The sequence below is a fragment of the Diceros bicornis genome, chromosome 25 (assembly GCF_020826845.1).
Source record: "Diceros bicornis minor isolate mBicDic1 chromosome 25, mDicBic1.mat.cur, whole genome shotgun sequence".
Classification (NCBI taxonomy): Eukaryota; Metazoa; Chordata; class Mammalia; order Perissodactyla; family Rhinocerotidae; genus Diceros; species Diceros bicornis.
In genome coordinates this window covers 11,455,203-11,473,182 of record NC_080764.1, presented here as the reverse complement: position 1 = coordinate 11,473,182, position 17,980 = coordinate 11,455,203, and the positions used below count along the sequence as shown (strand labels likewise).

Sequence of the window (17,980 nt, the reverse complement as noted above, 5' to 3'; positions counted from 1 at the left end):
CACCTCGGATAGCTCAGGTCAGGACAAGGTGGCTATTCTAATTAACAGGTGAGAGGTGGGGAACCCGGCTCCCGCTCTTCTCCCCAGCCAACCATGAGGAGTTCAAACCCCAGGATGATGATGATGATAGCAGTGGGTCACCATCCATGGGGTGCTTCCAACCTGGTTGGCTCATGCCAAGCACTGGCACGCAGGACCCCCCTTCACCCGGCGAGGTGTTATTAGCCCTGTGTACAGATGAGGGAACTGAGGCAGAGAGGGGGCCCAGTGGCTTGCCCAAGGTCGTGTGCGGGAGCACCCCGGGTTCCAAGGAGGGGACGCAAAGGCTTCGGCTCCCTGCGGGCACCCCGCAGGCACAGAGCGGCCGGGGCGGCGGGTGGCGGGCAGGAAGCCCCCCGGCCTGGCCGGGCCGCCCCGCCCCGGGACCGAGGCGCTGGGCTGGGCCGGGAGGCGGGATCTCGGGCGGCGGCGCTTCCTGGCTCCCCTGGCGCGGCGGCCGGCCTGGCCACGTCACCGCCCTGCCAAGAGTGCGCTGGCGGAGCGGCAGGCCGGGGCGGGAGCGCGGAGCTCGGGGGCGCGGGCAGCGGCGCGGGACCAGAGGCCGGGACGTGGCAGCCGCCTCGCCCGCCACAAAGTTTCCAGGAGTTGGCTGCGCGCGGGCGCAGGGCCGGCGGGCTGGACCATGAACGTGTTCCGTATCCTCGGCGACCTGAGCCACCTCCTGGCCATGATCTTGCTCCTGGGGAAGATCTGGAGGTCCAAGTGCTGCGCGGGTGAGGGGCGCCCCGGGCGGGAGGTGGGGGACCGGGGAGCGGGGGCCTAGGCCACCACCTCGCCTCCGCTGCCAATCCCATGCTTGGGCGGGGTGCGGGTGGCGGCCTGAAGGTCTGTTCAGGGTGGGGACTTCAGCTTGGGGGTGCTTGAAACTGTTTTTTGCACAGCTCAGCTTCCAAAGAAAATTTCAAGTTGTACCACATCAAAGAAGGAGGACCCTGGAGACTATGGAGGGAGGGTGGGCTGAGCCCCCATTCCCTCCTTCCCTCCCCCCTTGGCATTGTCACTGCTAGTTGGAAGAGGAGGAGGAGAAAGAGGTGACACCCCTCCCTCCCGCCAGTCCTCCCCTTTGCTGCACAGGAGCAGCACTCTCCTGAGCCCATTGTTTTCTCTGTTCTCACTCAGGCCCAGGATGGGGGACTGGAGGTGTGGGGACAGGGGAAGTACTCCCACAGGAAGTGGCCCCCAACTCTTAGGGTCTTCTCTTTTCTTCCCCCCATCACTCTCCCCTGCTGCCTCCCAGACATCCCCCCAGGCTGGGCCCTGCTCCCTCCCCCGCCTGAGTGGCACAGGCAGCTGTGATGTGGCAGGAGGGGCACCAGCCCGGCCCAGGTCGGCATGGAGCTGCCCTTGAGCAGAAGCCCGGGGAGGTTGGGAGGGATCCGCCTTTTGCCCAGCAGTCTGACTGCCCTGCTGGATGTTTGGAGAAGTTTCAGGGCTGGATTGGTGGTGGCCAAACAGATCCAGTGCATTAAGAGGCTGCCCAAGCCTCCTGCAGCCATCTTTGCCCGCTGGTGTCCTGGGGCACTGGCCCTGTTCTTGGTACTGGGGTGAGGGGATACAGAGATGAACGCAGGCTCCTCGTGGGGCTCAAGGAGGCAGAGAGCAGACCCCTGACGGCTTCATGGAAGGAGCAGCTCTGTGCTGGCTCGTGGAAGATGAGCAGGGTGTCCCCCAGGAAGGGTGTGCTGTGAGAAGGGCACTGGGGTGCAAAAGCCCAGAGGTCACAGAGGGCAGGGCATGTCCAGGGAAGGGTGAGCAGCCCAATTTGGGAGTGGTCTGGGAGGGAGATGAGTCCAGGATGGCGGGTGGTCCAAATGTGAAAGGGCCTTGTCTGTCAGACTAGGGAGTTGGGACTGGGGAGCCGTGGAAGGTTTGGGAGCAGGGGAGGGGGCTCGGAAGGTCACTGTGGAAGCTGTGTGGAGAGAGGAAGCAGAGAGAGCAGTGTGGAGGCTGCCAGCCTAGGAGGCTTGGCAGGGGTGAGGGGTGGGTGCTGATGTGAGAGTCAATGCAGAGGGAGAGGTTCTAGACCTGGAGGCCGTTCTGGTTTGGGGTCTCCGGAGAGAAAGGCACTTACAGCCCCTCAGGTTCCCATTCAGGGAAAGTGGGCCAGGAATACTGAGAGAAGAGAGCAGGGGCAGAAGGCTCTAGTGAGGGGAAGGGACCCATTCCTGCATTTCCACGGACCTGGGCCTGGGCCTGGTGAGCAACCATGACCGGGAGGGGGCGCTGTTCCCCAGCCCACTGGACGAGGCACCTGGCCGAGATCCTGGCCTGTGGAGCTGACTTGCTAGCAGTGGGAGAGTGCCGACAAGCCACGGTCGTAGCAACCGAGTAAATGATAGGGTTTGTTAGAGGTGCTGAGCACTCTGGGAAAAGGAAAAGGGCAGCTGGGTGGTGGGGCGTGTGTGTGTGTGTGTGTGTGTGTGTGTGTGTGTGTGTGTGTGGAGAGGGATCGGCACAGGCCTGGTAGAGATCTGAGGAGGTGAGTGGTCTGGATGCCAGCCCTGTCAGCCCTGGTGTGACCCCCATTAACCCAGCCCTGATGGCAGGAGACTGGGGCTTCATTCTGCTCCACCACTGATGCACTGTGTCACCCTGGGCCTCAGTTTCCCCATCTGTCAAATGGGAGGAAGGGCTGCACCCAGTCAGTGGGTCCCATATGTGCTCGGTGGACCCCTGAAGGACTCTGGCCAGGTACCGGCTCATGTTCTCTTCTATATCCTGGGTCTCCCCGTACGGCTTGCTTTGGTGGCAATTATTCACTGCTTTCAAAAAAGTGTGAAAACCACTGTGCTCAAGATCGCCAGGGCTCCCAAAGTGCTAGGAAAATGTGAGTGAAGCCCAGGGGCCTGGCAGGCTGAGGACGGAAAGAAGGGAGGGTTGGGGAAGGCCGCGTGAGGTGTGAGGGGGTTAGCTAAGCGTCCCTCACCAGGGCTGCCTCCTGGGCCCTCCTAAATGGGCCTGGGGCCTCCCTGGCAAGGCCTCTGTGAGGGCTTGGTAAGCTGGCGGAGCAACAGGCACAGCCCAAGGAGCTGGCCTCCGGTCAGTACTGCCGCCCGGACTCCACCCCCTGAGGGGCTTCTTCACCCACAGCCAGCCCCCTCTGCTGCCAGGAGCCACTCACGTTCTCATTGAATCCTATTTAGTCCTGTGAGCCTGCCCCAGATGTGTGAGGATGCCCATTTTAGGGAGGAGGAGTGTGAGGCGCAGGCACATGGACCCAGTGCTCTCCAGAATGTTAGGGGCTTCAGTGGTGTTCATCCTCAGTTGTTAAAATTGTCCCCGTCCCCCAAATGTCCAGTACCAGAGGAATAGGAATAGTTAGATAAGGCACAGTTCAGGCGTACAAAGGGACCAGACCCTGAATTGGGTCATGTCGCTTCTCGGTGCCAAACTCCCCAGTTGTTCCATTACATTTAGAATAAAACCCAGACGTATCCCCATGGCTGGAGGGAGTGAGTGGGGGGAGAGTGATCAGATGGGGGAGCAGGGAGGCTACGAGAGCAGCCCAGGCAGGCCTTCAAGAACCATGATAAGGATTTGGGTCTTTATTTTAAGTGCATTTGGGAGCCACTGAAGGGCTTCAAGCAGAATTTTATTTTAAAAATAGCCCACTGGTTGCTGAGTGGAATTGGGGGAGGAGTGGGCAGCAAGGACGGACTTGGGGAGACTAGTTGGATGACTGGGGTAGGGCGGCTGGGCCAAATGAGGGGCATTGGATTGGAGGCAGTGGGGCTGAGAAATATGGAGGGGGAGGAATAAGGGGAGAGAGACTCAAGGATGGCTCTTGGTTTTCTAGCTTGAGCACAGACGGGATGATGGTGGCATTTATGAAGGAGGGGAGACAGGAGAAGGAGGGAGTTTGAGGGGAGATGATGAGTTGGTCAGACAGGAATATATAGGTCAGAACTCGGAGGAGAGTCCAGAGCCAGAGTGTCTCTGGCATGTGGGATGAGATGGCACAGGGACAGGGGGAGAAGGAATGTAGCTCTCCGAGGACTAGGTGGCGGGGAGGACAGGAGCGCCCAGAGGAGGTGAGAAGCCAGCAGTGTGGACAGTTGCAGAAGCCAGGGGAAGAGTGTGGTTCGAGACAGACGGAGTGCTCAGCTGGGTCTTGAGAGACTGGGTGAGGGAGGACAGAGGTGACCTTTGGATACAGAGCCATGGGCGTTGTTGAGGGCAGTGGTTTGGTGAAGTATCCAGACTGGTGTGGGCTTGATAAGGCAAGAGACAAGGGAGGCAGGGCATCCGCTGGCCTGATCCTGCAACCACCTCCATGATGTATCAAAAAAGTAGCCAAAAGGAGACTATGGAGCATGATGGCTAAATGCAGCTTTAATTCCTGGATTGGATCCTGGAACAGAAAATGGGTGTCAGTGGGAAAACTGGTGAAATCTGAATCAAGTCTGGAGTTCAGGCAATAGTGCTATACCAATGTGAGTTTCTTAGTTTTGGTAAATGTTCTGTGATTATGCACGATGTTAACATTAGAGGAAGCTGGGTGAAGGGTATATGGGAACTGTGTACTGTCTTTACACTTCTTCTGTAAATCTAAAATTATTTCAAAATGAAAAGTTAAAGAAAGAGGCCAAAGCAGGTCAGGAAATAGCATGGAAAGTATGACCCCAGTTCTGTCAACTCGATGCGTCTCTATGTGTCATATGTGTGCACATATGTCGTGTGCACGTGTGTGCCAGCAAAGATCTGGAAGGACGCACACTGAGGCTTTGGGATTCAGGTGACTGCTGCTTTTTTATTTATATCTCTATGTATTATCTGTTTCTTGTTTTACAAAGAGTAAAAATAGTTATAACTTTTATAACTAGAAAATGCATTTTTAATCTTTAAAATTTGGAAAATAAAATAGAATGTTCTGCTGGCCCTGCGCCTTCCTCCGCCTGCTCCAGTCTCCTTGGTGAATCAACACCTTGTAAAATCAGTGAGTTGTTCTCCAAAAGATGGAGACTTGGGGATTGTCAGTGGAACTCTGGGGGTGGAGCGAAAAGAAGCCTCGACACTCCCCACCAAGCCCAACTCACACCACCCCCGACGCCCTCCCCAGAGCAAGAACCCAGGCAGGCACACGCAGGGGCACTGGGAACTCGGTGTTCGTGTCTTTATTTGGAGACTAGGAGACAGATTACAGCCTGATGAGGGGAACAAAGGCTCAAGGGATCCAGTGGAAGGGGTGTTTCCTAACCCTCGGAGAGCAACAGTGCCCTGGACAGAGTGTCGTCATTAAGTGCGATCGGACACTCTAGAGGTCTTTCTCGCTCAGGCTCTGGGCTTCTTGAGTGTGCATGGGCCTGGGAGTCTGTGTTCTCATTGTCTCCTGTCCCCGTCTGGCCATAGGTATCTCTGGGAAGAGCCAGATCCTTTTCGCTCTCGTCTTCACCACTAGGTACCTGGACCTGTTCACCAACTTCATCTCCATCTACAACACAGTGATGAAGGTGAGGGGGACGGGCGGCCATGGTGGTGGGGCCTGCTGAGCCCCCCAATGGTGAGACAGTAGGCTTGGGGACTCAGGCTGTGGAGCCAGGCAGACCAGGGTTTGACTTCGGGCTGTTAGAAGCTGTGGGACCCAGGCCTGGGCAAGGCCTCTAGCCTCTGTGTGCTCAGTTTCCTCATCTGCAAAGTAAAGCTACTAGTACTTACCTCAGAGGGTTTTGTTGGGAAAATTAAACGAGGAAATAAATGTGAATACACAATAGTTGTCATATATTAAACATTCAATAAAGGTTAGCCATTATAATGGTTAAAAAATAAGCAAAAAATCAAACATGGTACCCTGAGCTTTCAGAGAACTTATTCGTCCATCCATCCGACAAATATTTATTGAGCACCTACTGTAAGCTACATACCTGAAGAAGACATACAAGGCTCCTGTTTTCATGGAACCTACATTCTAACTGGGGAGACAGATAATAAAACAAGCAAGAAAAACTTGGGTTAGGGTTAGGGATAATTAAATAATGAAAATAAGGTGATGTTTCCTTCGATTATTAAAAAAAATGTTTTAAAAATAGGGTTACATGACAGAGAGCAAATAGGGAGCTATTCAGGGAATATGATCAGGAAGGGCCTCTCTGAAGAGGTGGCATGAAAGTTGAGATCTGAGTGACACAAGAATCAGTCATGTGAAGATAAGAGGAAGAACATTTGAAGCAGAAGGAATAGCTGGTGCAAAGACCCCCAGAACAGGCACAAGCTTGGTGTATTCAAAGGACAAACTGAAGGAGGGCGCGTCGGGAGCTCAGCAGACGAGGGCCGCCCGCTGGTGGTGGGGATGCTGACAGCGGGCTGGGCGAGGGCAGACGGTGCAGGTTAACAGTTTGGATTTAATTTTGTGATGGGAAACTGTTGCTTTGACGCATGGCCGTTTTACAGAAGGAGAGACTGAGCATCTCTCAGTTCCGGTCTGATGTCCCAGGCCCTGGGCCATAATTGTTAGGTTATGTTGGGGTGAGGCATTTTCTGAGCTTTTAACCAGCCATCCTAGCTCTTTAAGGCAACAGAGTTTAGTGGAAGAAGCCCAGGTTTCCAAGTCAGAAAAGTGAGCTGTAACTGCTTGGATGCTGGTAACAGAGACTTAAAATAAGAGTTATTTTAGTAAGGTAAGATTTTATTTTTACCTCACTCGTAACATGAAGTCTGGAGGTGGACAGTCGACGGCTGGGATGGTAGCTCCCTTTAACTTTCTGCTCTGCTATCTTTAGTGTGACCAGGATTCATGGGTGTGTGACCCATGCAGTTGCTTAGAAGGGCCCCATGCTTGGTTTAATGCTCTGCTGTTGCCACCTTGGAATTCTTAATTTTTGAACTAGAGGCCCTGCAAATTATATAGCTGGTCCTGAATGTGATATCTATCCTCAAGGTTGCCTCAGGGTCACAAACTGGGTGCTAGAGCGCCTACTGTCATATCACATTCTGGGCAGGAAGGAGGAGGAAGGGGAGAAAGAGCAACAGGGTGCCTGCCAGCTGGGTAAGCCCTTTTAAAAGAGCTTTCCCCAAACTCTACCCGGTGACTTCAATCTACATGTCACTGACCATCCTTATCTGCAAAGGAAGCTGGGAAATGTAGTTTTTAGGCACATCGTCTGACAGGAGTCCTATTTTTAAGGAAGAAAGGCTACATGGGGGGAATCCTACCTATCTTGCAGGGCTATTGTGAAGATTACTTGAGATAATACACGTCAAGTGCCTAGCACCCAGAAAATATTTAACCAAAGCAAGTTCTCTTTCTCCTCCATATCAGAGATGTCCCTTTGGGATTCCAAGCATCTCATTCCTAGAATTGGTGGAACAGAGGATGCTTTTACTTGCAGGGTGTTGAACTCAGTGTAAATTTCAGTCTGAGGTCCTAAAATCACTGCTTACTTAAATCCAACACACAAGTAGCAAATACCACAAGTCAAGGGTCTGACTTGGGCAATCCTGGCAGTGACTGCAGACCTAGCCGTTGGCATGGCTGAATGAGGTTTAGGAACCTTAAAGAGGCCAGTTTCCACTTGTGTGAAGTGAAGACGTGATCACCGATTCCACTGATTCATTCACTCATTCCAGCATTTGTTTTGTGCCAGGCCCTGAGTTAGGGGCTCGGATTCAGAGGTGGACAGGATGTGGACCCTCTTGTAGGAGTCTTCTCTCATAGGGGAGACAGACTGGTACAGAGACACTCACCGAACATGTGATCATGGGCAGCAGTGGATATTTTCACATGGAGATATGGTGACAGAGTTATATGTGCCTCATTCTGGTGAGAAAAGAATTCGAGGAAATAACTTAACCTGACTTTTGAAGTACAAATAGGAGTTCTCGAGGCCAGTGTGGTCCTGGACCAGCAGCATCAGCATCACCTAGGAACTTGCTGGAAATGCAAATTATCAGGCCCACTCAGATGTACTAAATCAGAAACTCTGGGGGCAGGGGAAGGGCAGCCATCGATGTGATTTTGATGCACATTCAAGTTTGAGAACCTCTGGCCTAGAAGGTTCAAGGCCAGACCATAAAATCATTATATGCTGGAAAACAGCTACTGTAATTAGAGAGCTTTTCTGTAGGAGCAACGATCAACTGATTCCAGGGATGTTAGTCCTTGGAGAAGAATGCTCACAAGTGACTGATGCAGATCCAGGAAGCTGAGGTCCCTGCAACACTACTGCTGATTTCCCCAACAAAGACCAGTCCAGGTTTTTTTGCCTAATGCTGTCCTGTGAGGAGATGCCTAGGCACCTTTGAGTCTTCATGGTAGCACAATCACTTACTTAACAAAAGTGTCATTAGCTTCAGGTTCTAGGCCACTGACCTAGGAGAAATTGAAAACACATTTCACCTCTTCCACCTTAAGGCAGAGCATTAGCCCTTGGGTTTGGTAGGTCCCAACTCAGAGTGGCCTTGAAGCCCAGCTAATAGGCTGGGAAATGACTTCACTGATTCTCATGTCTCTCTTTTTAGGTGGTTTTTCTCCTCTGTGCCTATGTCACAGTGTACATGATCTATGGGAAATTTCGGAAAACGTTTGATAGTGAGAATGACACATTCCGCCTGGAGTTTCTTCTGGTCCCGGTCATTGGCCTCTCCTTCCTTGAGAACTACAGTTTCACTCCCCTGGAGGTAAGGGCAGGGACCCAGAGTACTAATCCCCAAAGGTAAACATGCTCCCTAACATCCTTCCCTCCAGACCCTTAGTAATGGCTGGGCTTGCTTTCTGCTACAACCGTGACTACTACACATTGTTCAGTTGTAAGTTTAGAAATTGGCAACCAGCTATTGACACTGCTCCACGTGAAAATGGGCACATCTAAACAGTCATGCTCATGAACAAAGCAGGCATCACAGCACCACTTCCGGCTGCTGAGACCTGTCCAGCAAGCCTTGAGCGACACTAGAGCAAGACCAGGCCAAGATTCTAACTCAGCAGGTCTGGGTTGTGGCCCAAGAAAACTGTGGGGTAACAAGCATCTCAGATTTTGATGCTGGTGTTCATGGACTGTATTTTGAGAAACCACAGCCTCATTTAAGACGAGTTTATACAATAAAATTCTGCAACAATTAGAAGTTATGTTCTACAGTTCATGCTATGTTGTGAAAAAATCAGCATGCTTGGACTTTTAAAAAATATTTTGTATTTACAGAGAAAGGAGTGGAATGAGGTACTGATTAAAATATTAAAAATTTCAAGAATGTGGTTTTTTGCTTCACTGTATTCTCTCTGATAAACATACTATTTTAGTAATTCAGTTCTTTTAAAGAGATAGTCTCCTTGGTCTTGATCAGCTTCCTCTGGCCATTTCTCTTTGGCTCAGATCCTCTGGACTTTCTCTATCTACCTGGAATCAGTGGCCATCCTGCCCCAGCTCTTCATGATCAGCAAGACTGGCGAGGCTGAGACCATTACTACTCACTACCTGTTCTTTCTCGGGTTGTACCGGGCACTCTACCTGGCTAACTGGATCAGGCGGTACCAGACTGAGAATTTCTATGACCAAATTGCAGTGGTGTCTGGAGTAGTACAAACCATCTTCTACTGTGACTTCTTCTACTTGTACGTGACCAAAGGTAGGTGCTGGGAGAGCAGAGTGGTTGCTGGCACTGGCCTAAGGAGTTACTCATCCATTCAATTTGAAGGGATATAGAAGAGAACAGAAGCAAGTCTCTGCCCCTCACGGTGCTTACATCCTAACAGGGGAAGTTTTTCAGGAAACAAGGGCCATGAAAAAAGTAATACAGACCAATAGGCTATTATATGTACTGTGCAAACACTGTATACAGGGAAGACAGCCATGAGATGACATTTGATATAATATCTAGTTAGGAAAATATAGCAGAAAACCATTCCAGAGAACAGCGTATGTATAAGCCCTAAGGCAGGAACTAGCTTGGTGTGATAAAGGACAAAAAGGCAAGTGTGGTCAAAATGGTCAAAATCTATAAACCTGGAGATTGAATCAGAGGTCAAGCAAGATCAATCACACAGGACCTCACAGGTTAGGGTAAGGGGTTTGCATTGCATTCTGATTGCAAATTGCTGCCATTTGGAGGGTCATTTAAAAAACCAACCCACCAGATTCTGTGTGGGGTAGAAGGCAGCCAAAGCAGGGAGACCTCTTATGGGTAGTTGCAGTTGTCCAGCAAGAAGTAATCAGTGGAAACAGAAATGTGGACAGCTCTCTCCAGCGGCGTTATGAGGGATGGCTGATGGACTGGACATGAGATGTGGAAGAGAGGCCAACTGCTAAATTTACAGCCCGAGGGAGTTGGTGGTGGTGGAATCAGTAACCAAGATAGGGGTCAGTGAGTCTGCAATTAACCTGCAATGGAGTTTCTCCCTTGGCTTTAACATCTGAATATATACTGTGAACTGGGCATTAGAGATACTAAGATTACGCCCCAAGTTATAAAGGAGTCCTTTCATCAGTATGGTAAATTCTAATTTAATCTCTACTTTCTTCTAGTCCTTAAAGGAAAGAAGTTAAGTCTCCCAATGCCAATTTGAGGGCCCTGAGATGTTCTACACCTCAACAAGTACATGGAGCAAACTATATGAAATGTTCTCCTGGGTGACTTATACATGCCTCAGACCAAACATTAAAATTAAAGCCAGAAAAATGCTTAGCATGGACTTCAGCAAAGCACTGATCATTCCATCTAGAAGACATTCTCATCAATAATATCTCCCTTAAAGAGGTAATGAAAAACCTCAAATATGGTGCCTCACAACATCAACTGGAACATCAAGAAACCTTAGGTGACAAACCCATGAATGGGTCAAATAAACTACCGCTTTCTAAGGTGCTAGTGGGAGACTTATGCAAAGAAACAAGTCAATCCCAATCTGGAAAGATATTCCTCTGTGTATAAGGCCAATGTCCCAAATGAAGACCACAGTCCAAGTATCAGAAGTCTGCTGTTGTGGTAATCTTCACCTTCTAGGTAGGAGACCACAAAATTTAGGCAATCAAGCTATGAAGGTGATAGCCCTATGGGTGTGAAATATTATTTCACTTCTAACCTGCCTTCAAGCCACAAGCAAACCAAATTTACCAGCTTTGGCTAGATTTAAGTAGTTTCATGTCTCACCTTTAAAATTGACTTGATTCTTACTGTGGCTCACAGTAGCCCCACACTCATTACTTAAACCAAATAACAACCTACATGGGTACCATTAGCACGATGATCGTTTTACTGATGAGGAAACAGATACCCAAGCCTTTACCTACCAGGTATTCTGTCTTGTTGCTTTGTAACTCAAATTTTTGCATTAAGACCAATCAATCCCACCTCCCTTTCACATTTTTAGGTGCTAAGGTGACTAGTCAATCCAACATCCTCAACCTTGGTCTTGAAGCAAATAAAAACTGTAAGAAGACTACTCTTGGACTACAGTCAATTTTTAAGCAATAAAAAGTTCACAGCTTATTGTCAACAGTGTTTTATTTATACCTACAAAAGAAAACAAGATGGTATCAAAAGGACAATTTACAAACTAAGAATAGTAACATAGCTCTTAGCATCCTGTGCCTGAACATCACACATCTACAAATCTTTCAAGTCTTAATGCAACAGGAATGTGTTGAGAGACCAGCAAAGACATGAATAGAGCACTGATCCCAAGCAAAAGCCACCAACCTTTTAGATGAGATAAGTCCACACAATGAATTGTTAGGGAGGGATTGGGGAGAAGCAGCCCCATAGGTTAATATTGAAATCTTTTCCCTAAGTGAGTTTTAACCATGACTGCAATAACTAGCATCAGATGAGGACTCTTCTGCTCATGTTCTGAAGCAAAGACAGAACCTGAATTATGAGTGACAGACATGGAGGCAGAAGAGTTATTCTAGAGCTATATAGGAAAAACTCTCCTCAATTTCAGTTGTAATCGGGCCACAATAGCTTTTGAGATTTTGGATATGCTGTTATTTTGACTTGATGATTGCCAACATCCCTGGTGGAAAAAAGGAAGCAAGCAGCAGACCAAACACCCACTGCTTGCCCAGAGACCTCTCCTGTGAAGGGATGCTTTTCGGACCTGCAAGAGAGTAGGACATCCCCTGTGGTGGCACCTCTTTTTTTTTTTTTAAAAAGAAAATCAGAATTTTGGTGTAGAAAGAATTGTCTACAATGGACTGGTCAGTGCTTAGGCAACTTTTTTGGGGAAACACTTTGGTTTCAAAGCACAAGCAGTTTTGCCATGTTTTTCCTGTGCCTACCATCCTCCCTTGGCCTCAACTTCTATAAGGAGAAAAAAAGAGAAGTAAAGTTAAGAAAGAAGAAAGTGAAAAAAAAAAAAAAAGATGTCAAAGTTCTTACATGCATATATTTCAGCTTATGCTGACAACCTACCTGTATGTTGCACATTCAACCATACTTTCAGAACCCCTCAGAAACAATCCCTTCTCTCTCCCTGAAGAATTTTAAAAGGAAAACAAAACAAACACCTCAAATATTTAGATCTTACAAACCAGCAAGCACTCTCAAGCCTCAGCCAAAGAATGCAGTGGAGCCTTCCCCCTTTAACTACATTGTAAATGAACAATACTGGTAATAGCATAAAAAAAATTAATAGTCCCACACTCGATATGGAAGAGGTTTTCTGGGGCTGTCTGATCTCCCTGTCCTGTTATGGTGAACACAAGAGCAGAAAATTCTTTCTAGGCCCATCTGCTATAGCAAATCTCAGTAAAACAGTATTACTGTGAAGGGGACAAACTCACCTACCTTCAGATGGAGGAAAAGTAAAAGGACTTAGGCTTTAGTCCTCCGTAAATTTTCTTAAGCACTACCTACCTGTAAAAGGCTGAGTGCAAAAGGATGCCGAGGAAAATTTGCACCCAAAAGCTGTTAGAAAGCACTGCAGAGAACAGAGTATGAAGAGAGTAAGAATTCTTTCTTAATAAACCCTTAAGTTCCTTTATTCAAGATAACTTGGCCAAAATGGCTGACTAGCTGGCAAACAGCTGCTTTTATCCTAGCTCTACAGATACTGAGTTTAACAAGAAAACTTGCCCATTGTGTATATTGTTTATAATTAAAGGTCATTTTTATACTGCAGGTGAATGCATACTTAACTGGTTAATAAAGTAAATTTCCAGTGAGTATTTATGTTCATTCTGCTCACAGCAGCTGTCTGGTTGGAAAATGAATCTCACAGATGGTCCCTGGTTATATGGGGAAGAATAGGCAGCTTCCACCAGATGCTGAGATGCTACATTTAACCACTGCAATAAACACTTGGGGTTTTTAATTAAAAGATACACTTAAAAAACTCAGACTCAGCAATTCAATTTCTAACCTGACACTAAAATGGTTATTTTTCAATAACTGGGAAGGGGGAAGGCAGAGTGTAAGGGGGACAAAACCAATTAGGAACTTTTTTAAACTGTCAAATGCACTTAACAAGCAATCAGCCAAAACGACAATGGCAAAGCACTGTCTTAAAAACTCATCAGGCCTTGAGGAACCCAGTTCCAGCTTGAAAAACATTAAAAAGCATTACAGAAAATGTGCAGGGAACTCCCTCTTGGTTTTCTAACCCAGTAACGAGAGCAATTTAAAGCAGAGATGCCATCTTCTTCTGCAGAATTCACCCCTCTACCCTCCCCTACCCCCCAACTCAAGACAACAAAAAATGGGCTCCAACAAAAGGGCCTAATACCTTACTTTTTCTTTTAAGATGAAAAATAGCTCAAATATCCTCAACATGCAAGAAGTCGGGGGAAAAAGAAAATCTCTTCCAGTCGGCTATATATATATATTTTTTTTTACAAAATCTGTTATTACAGACTGGATCATTTTGGCGGGCAGAAGAAACCTGGCAGTGAATTCTAACTAATCTGCATGAATGACAAATCACAATGGTTGGGGAAAAAATAAAAATAAAAAAGAAAGAAAAGGGGAAGAGAAAAAAAAAAGGAAAGAGCGCTCCTTTAAATGTAGTTAAGTTTGCAGAAGTCACTACCACTTTAGTGGTTTCATTTACGTGAAGGAGGAGGGGGAGGAGGTGGAGGGGGGTATTGGTAGGCAGTCTGCCCCATGTAACCTATCATATTGGTAGCTCCCGGAGGCTGTGCAAACTGTTGTGACATCAGTGGCTGTGGCTGCTGCCCAGACCGGCCTATCCCACTAAACTGCTGGCTAGAGCTCTGTGAACTTCTCCCAGTTGAGGTGGTGCTACTAGCCCCATAAGTGCCAGCACCATATTCCTGGGCTGTATAGCCACTGGTGCCATAAGCAGCTGCCCCATAGGTGCCTTGACCATAGGTGTATTGGCCTGCTTGTGCTCCAAAGGCAGAATTTGGACTTCCATAGCCACTGCCATTAGCATAACCGGCTCTATCGGTTTCACCACGATCCCGATAGCTTGCAGAGTCTCTCCGGCCACCGTCCTTGACTCCTCGAAGCCTCCGGTCACACTCATCCTGATACATCAGGTTGGGATTGTTGGCTGATGAAGTGGTCCGGTATCGAGAACGACCTCCTGATGGGAGGACACAAGGAATTTTTAATGCCAGATACACGATCCAAATATAACCATACGTAAAAATTCTATTAGGTACAAAAGTATTCAACATTCTTTCTTAATCTTTAGCTAGGGCAGCCTCCAAATCAGTATTTTAAAAATACACCCATAATTTGACTCTTTAAGGGGACATACTCAAAAGAATGGTAAACACTAAGGGATATTCAACTTCTCACCGTTTTAGCCCTTTATTTGAGGATTACCAAGAAACATGATGTTAAAAATGGAGGAACGATGGTAAAGAGGTTTAGGTCACCTACCTTAGATTAAAAAAAAAAAAAAAAAAAAAAAAAAAGACAAGCAGCTAAGTCCATACCATCATGAAGGGATTCTCTACTAGTGCACAGTGGTTCTCAAATGTTGCTTTGTGGACCTAATGCATCAGAATCATCTCACAAGCTTTAGAAAACAAGTTCAGATTCCTAGCTCAATTCCAAACCCACTTAAAAAAACATGTGTATTTTAAAAACATCTTAGGTAATTCTGATATAGAGCTTCAATATGCAATAAGGTGGGGGAAAATAATACCAAACTGGGAGTCAGGAAGCCCAGATCCTAATATATTTTGCAACTGTCCGATTTTCAGATCAAATAACTACGCCTATTCTACTATTACAAAACAGTGTAAGATTACTGACTTCTCCAAAAGGAAAACTGAAAGCCTAACATACCACCGAGGCTTTTGAAGGTATTAAAATCAACCGTATTCAGCTTAATTCTGAACATGCACCATGTTCTTCAAAACGCAAAGGTCAGTTTTACATTACAGCCTAGAGAAATACTATGCTGCACAAATAGGACAATCACGACAGCCCCCCACACTTCACACTGCCTTACTTAGATTATTAAAAACTATTAAGCACTGTCCTTTATTAGTAAGCAACATACTTTAAGCCTTCACGGGAATTACAAAACAAGGCACGATGAACACAAAAAGATACCTTGGCAGTACCTGGAAAACTCCAGGACTTACCCTTACCCCCTCCTCCGCCGCCTCCTCTGTGGTCCACCAGCTGCATCAGTTTTGGATTGATAGCCTGGTTAGCTTCTTCCAGCACTTTGATCAACTCTCTGGCCTGCTTTAGGTTTCCTGGGGTGAAGAAGGTGTAGGCAGTGCCCTTGTTGGTGCTACGGGCTGTTCGGCCAATACGGTGCACATAATCCTCTGAGCTGTTTGGATAGTCATAGTTGATCACAAACTTGACATCTTCCACATCTTCAAAACCAGTGATGAGTCAGTGTGTAGGTTGATGTGGCAGGGAAAGAGAAGGTAAAGGACATGCCAACAACAGGTGGGAAGCACGAATGCAGATGACAGCAAGAGGAGAGAAGACTAAGTTAGTAACCACTCTGAATAGGAACAAAAAAAAGACTCATCCCAACAGAGTAAAAGAGGATTAATGATTCTTGGGACATACACAGAAAGTGGCATCTTTATCAGCTGTAAAATCCTAAGGGAATCCCATTCAACCATCCAAACTCCTGCCTCTTCTGTATTTTTACCAATATACTGACAGGAGTTGTACCAATCTCTAGTTCCATCCTTTTCAAAACTGGAATGTAGAAAAAAAGTAGTACTATTGTTAAGTTACAAGGTCAAATCACTTCTACTCTGTTGGGAGAAGCCTGGCAAGATCTACCAGTAATATAACAAACTTACCTTTAAACCAGTCACATAGCAAAGTAAAAAAAGAAACTTCATATACCTTACACTACATTAAGGAGACTTAATCAAAATATTTAGATTAAAAATTTTTTTTGCTCTTATATTCTAAAAAACTGATCAGAGCCAAAGTAAACACCTGTTTTCCTTTGCAGAAATACCCAAATCATCTTTCCCCTTTCAATTACCACAAGAGCACATTACACTAAAATTTCACTGTACTACCAAGCCCAGCTCTGCCAAATGAGGTTTTTTTTGCTCAACTCAAGGTTATTTCAACTCAGTACTTGCTTCAATTATCAGAGATTGTCTACATAACCTGGGAAATTAAATAGCCAGAGTGTGGGAAAAACCATGAAACCTTGAGACATAAGTTTAATGTTCGGTCCACTGCTGGGAATTGGGTTGAATAACCTCCTATGCTTCAAGTATATAAATGTTAGTGTAATGCTTTCAACTAAATGTCTATTTTCACCTACTTAAACAAACAAATTTAATATAACAAAGAATCCTAATGTTTTGTGGAAAAAAATCTGCATTTTACAAAGAATATTCAGAAAATATCCTAGATAAAACACAGATTTTTGTGATATAAATAATTAAAAAACATTCTCTGTTTGTTACCAGACCGATGCACACTCCCTCCTCCTTTGGGAAACCGCTGCAGCCGATCCCGTCTCTTTGCCTTTTATTTTTGGCGGCCTCCTTTCGAAAACTCCGCCTTCTGACACGGGACCACTGGAGCGCGGGGAGCATGCATCAAGGGTCCGTGGCAGTGAGAAGTCCCCACACACGCTCGCTCTGTGAACTGGCTTAGATGCTTCTCTGTAGCCCCATTTGGTTGCCAAGCGCCGGAGAACCTGGGTTCGGGTAAAAATTTCAGGTCCTCCAACGCCTCCCCCAAGGATAATTGGGGTGATTGTAGAAAAAAATAATTAAAAAAATGTAAGTCACATCCAAAGGGTCAGACTGCATCTATTGCCCAGACTGGATTAATTTCAGGGGAAAGGGGAGATGATTAAAAAAAAAAAATTCAGCTGTTGTTAAAGGGTCTGTGAAGAAAGGGGCATTATGTCTGTTTCTTATTACAATAAAGGCTCCTCAGTCTTGACTGACCCCTAAAGTCCTGAAATCACACCAGAAAGACGAGAAGGCAGTTATCACAGGGGGCAGCGTGAGTCTCCGGCTAGGGTCACTGATGCAACAAAGGGAAAACAAAAATTTACAGGGCCAGGATGGATGAGATGGGAGGATGGGAGATTACGCTCCATGACCACATCTTCAGAGCTAAGATAATGCTCCTTAGTCAATCCCAGTGTGTATGACCAGGGCAGCAGAGAAAGCTGAATTACCGCACTGGATGCACAGACATGTGCTTTCCTAGCAGAAAGCACTGGGGACTGGAGTCAACAGTTCAGATACTAATACTCAGGACTGTTTCTGGCGGGGTTCAATAGGGGGCAGACACGGTGCAAGTTCTTCACACTAGAAAGGTGTCCTGTGTGCGCACACATAGAGCTGGCTGAGGGCACATAAGAGCAACCGCAGATTTTGTTTCTCTCCAGTCAAGCCTGCCCTGATGTTACTGTGCACTGCCACAATATTATCTTGCTGCCTTTAGAGAAGACGCTGTAGCAGGGTAAGAAATTGAGAAGTTAATGTTTTGGCCAGCTGCCTAGGATAAGAACTCTTTGTCTGACAAGCCCTATGACATGGCCTGAATCTCCAATCACTAACTG

General features: G+C 47.0%; 2 protein-coding genes across 3 annotated transcripts in view; one reads left to right on the top strand and one right to left on the bottom strand.

Annotated features, from left to right (window-relative positions):
• Positions 1-529: 529 nt before the first annotated feature.
• On the top strand, positions 530-12,148 carry KDELR3 (KDEL endoplasmic reticulum protein retention receptor 3). Its single transcript, XM_058568363.1, has 5 exons — positions 530-773; positions 5,410-5,510; positions 8,515-8,673; positions 9,366-9,618; positions 10,515-12,148. The coding sequence occupies exons 1-5, from the start codon at positions 683-685 to the stop codon at positions 10,553-10,555; spliced, it is 645 nt and encodes a 214-aa protein (XP_058424346.1). The 5' UTR covers positions 530-682; the 3' UTR covers positions 10,556-12,148.
• Positions 11,476-17,980, bottom strand: part of DDX17 (DEAD-box helicase 17) — a 19,046-nt gene continuing 12,541 nt past the window's right edge. The window contains exons 12-13 of one of the 2 annotated variants that reach the window (XM_058568361.1): positions 15,552-15,794; positions 11,476-14,536 (exon numbers count right to left, since the gene is read on the bottom strand). In XM_058568361.1, the coding sequence (XP_058424344.1) occupies positions 14,031-14,536; positions 15,552-15,794 (749 nt within the window). In that variant the 3' untranslated portion in view covers positions 11,476-14,030. The remainder of the gene's footprint in view (positions 14,537-15,551; positions 15,795-17,980) is intronic. The other variant, XM_058568362.1, reaches the window with a different exon arrangement.

Excerpts from the sequence above, each read along its gene's own strand:
- KDELR3 (XM_058568363.1), top strand. The coding sequence starts at position 683 with ATGAACGTGTTCCGTATCCTCGGCGACCTGAGCCACCTCCTGGCCATG. Across the intron at positions 5,511-8,514 it reads TCTACAACACAGTGATGAAG|GTGGTTTTTCTCCTCTGTGC; the intron begins GTGAGGGGGACG and ends CTCTCTTTTTAG. Across the intron at positions 9,619-10,514 it reads CTACTTGTACGTGACCAAAG|TCCTTAAAGGAAAGAAGTTA; the intron begins GTAGGTGCTGGG and ends ACTTTCTTCTAG.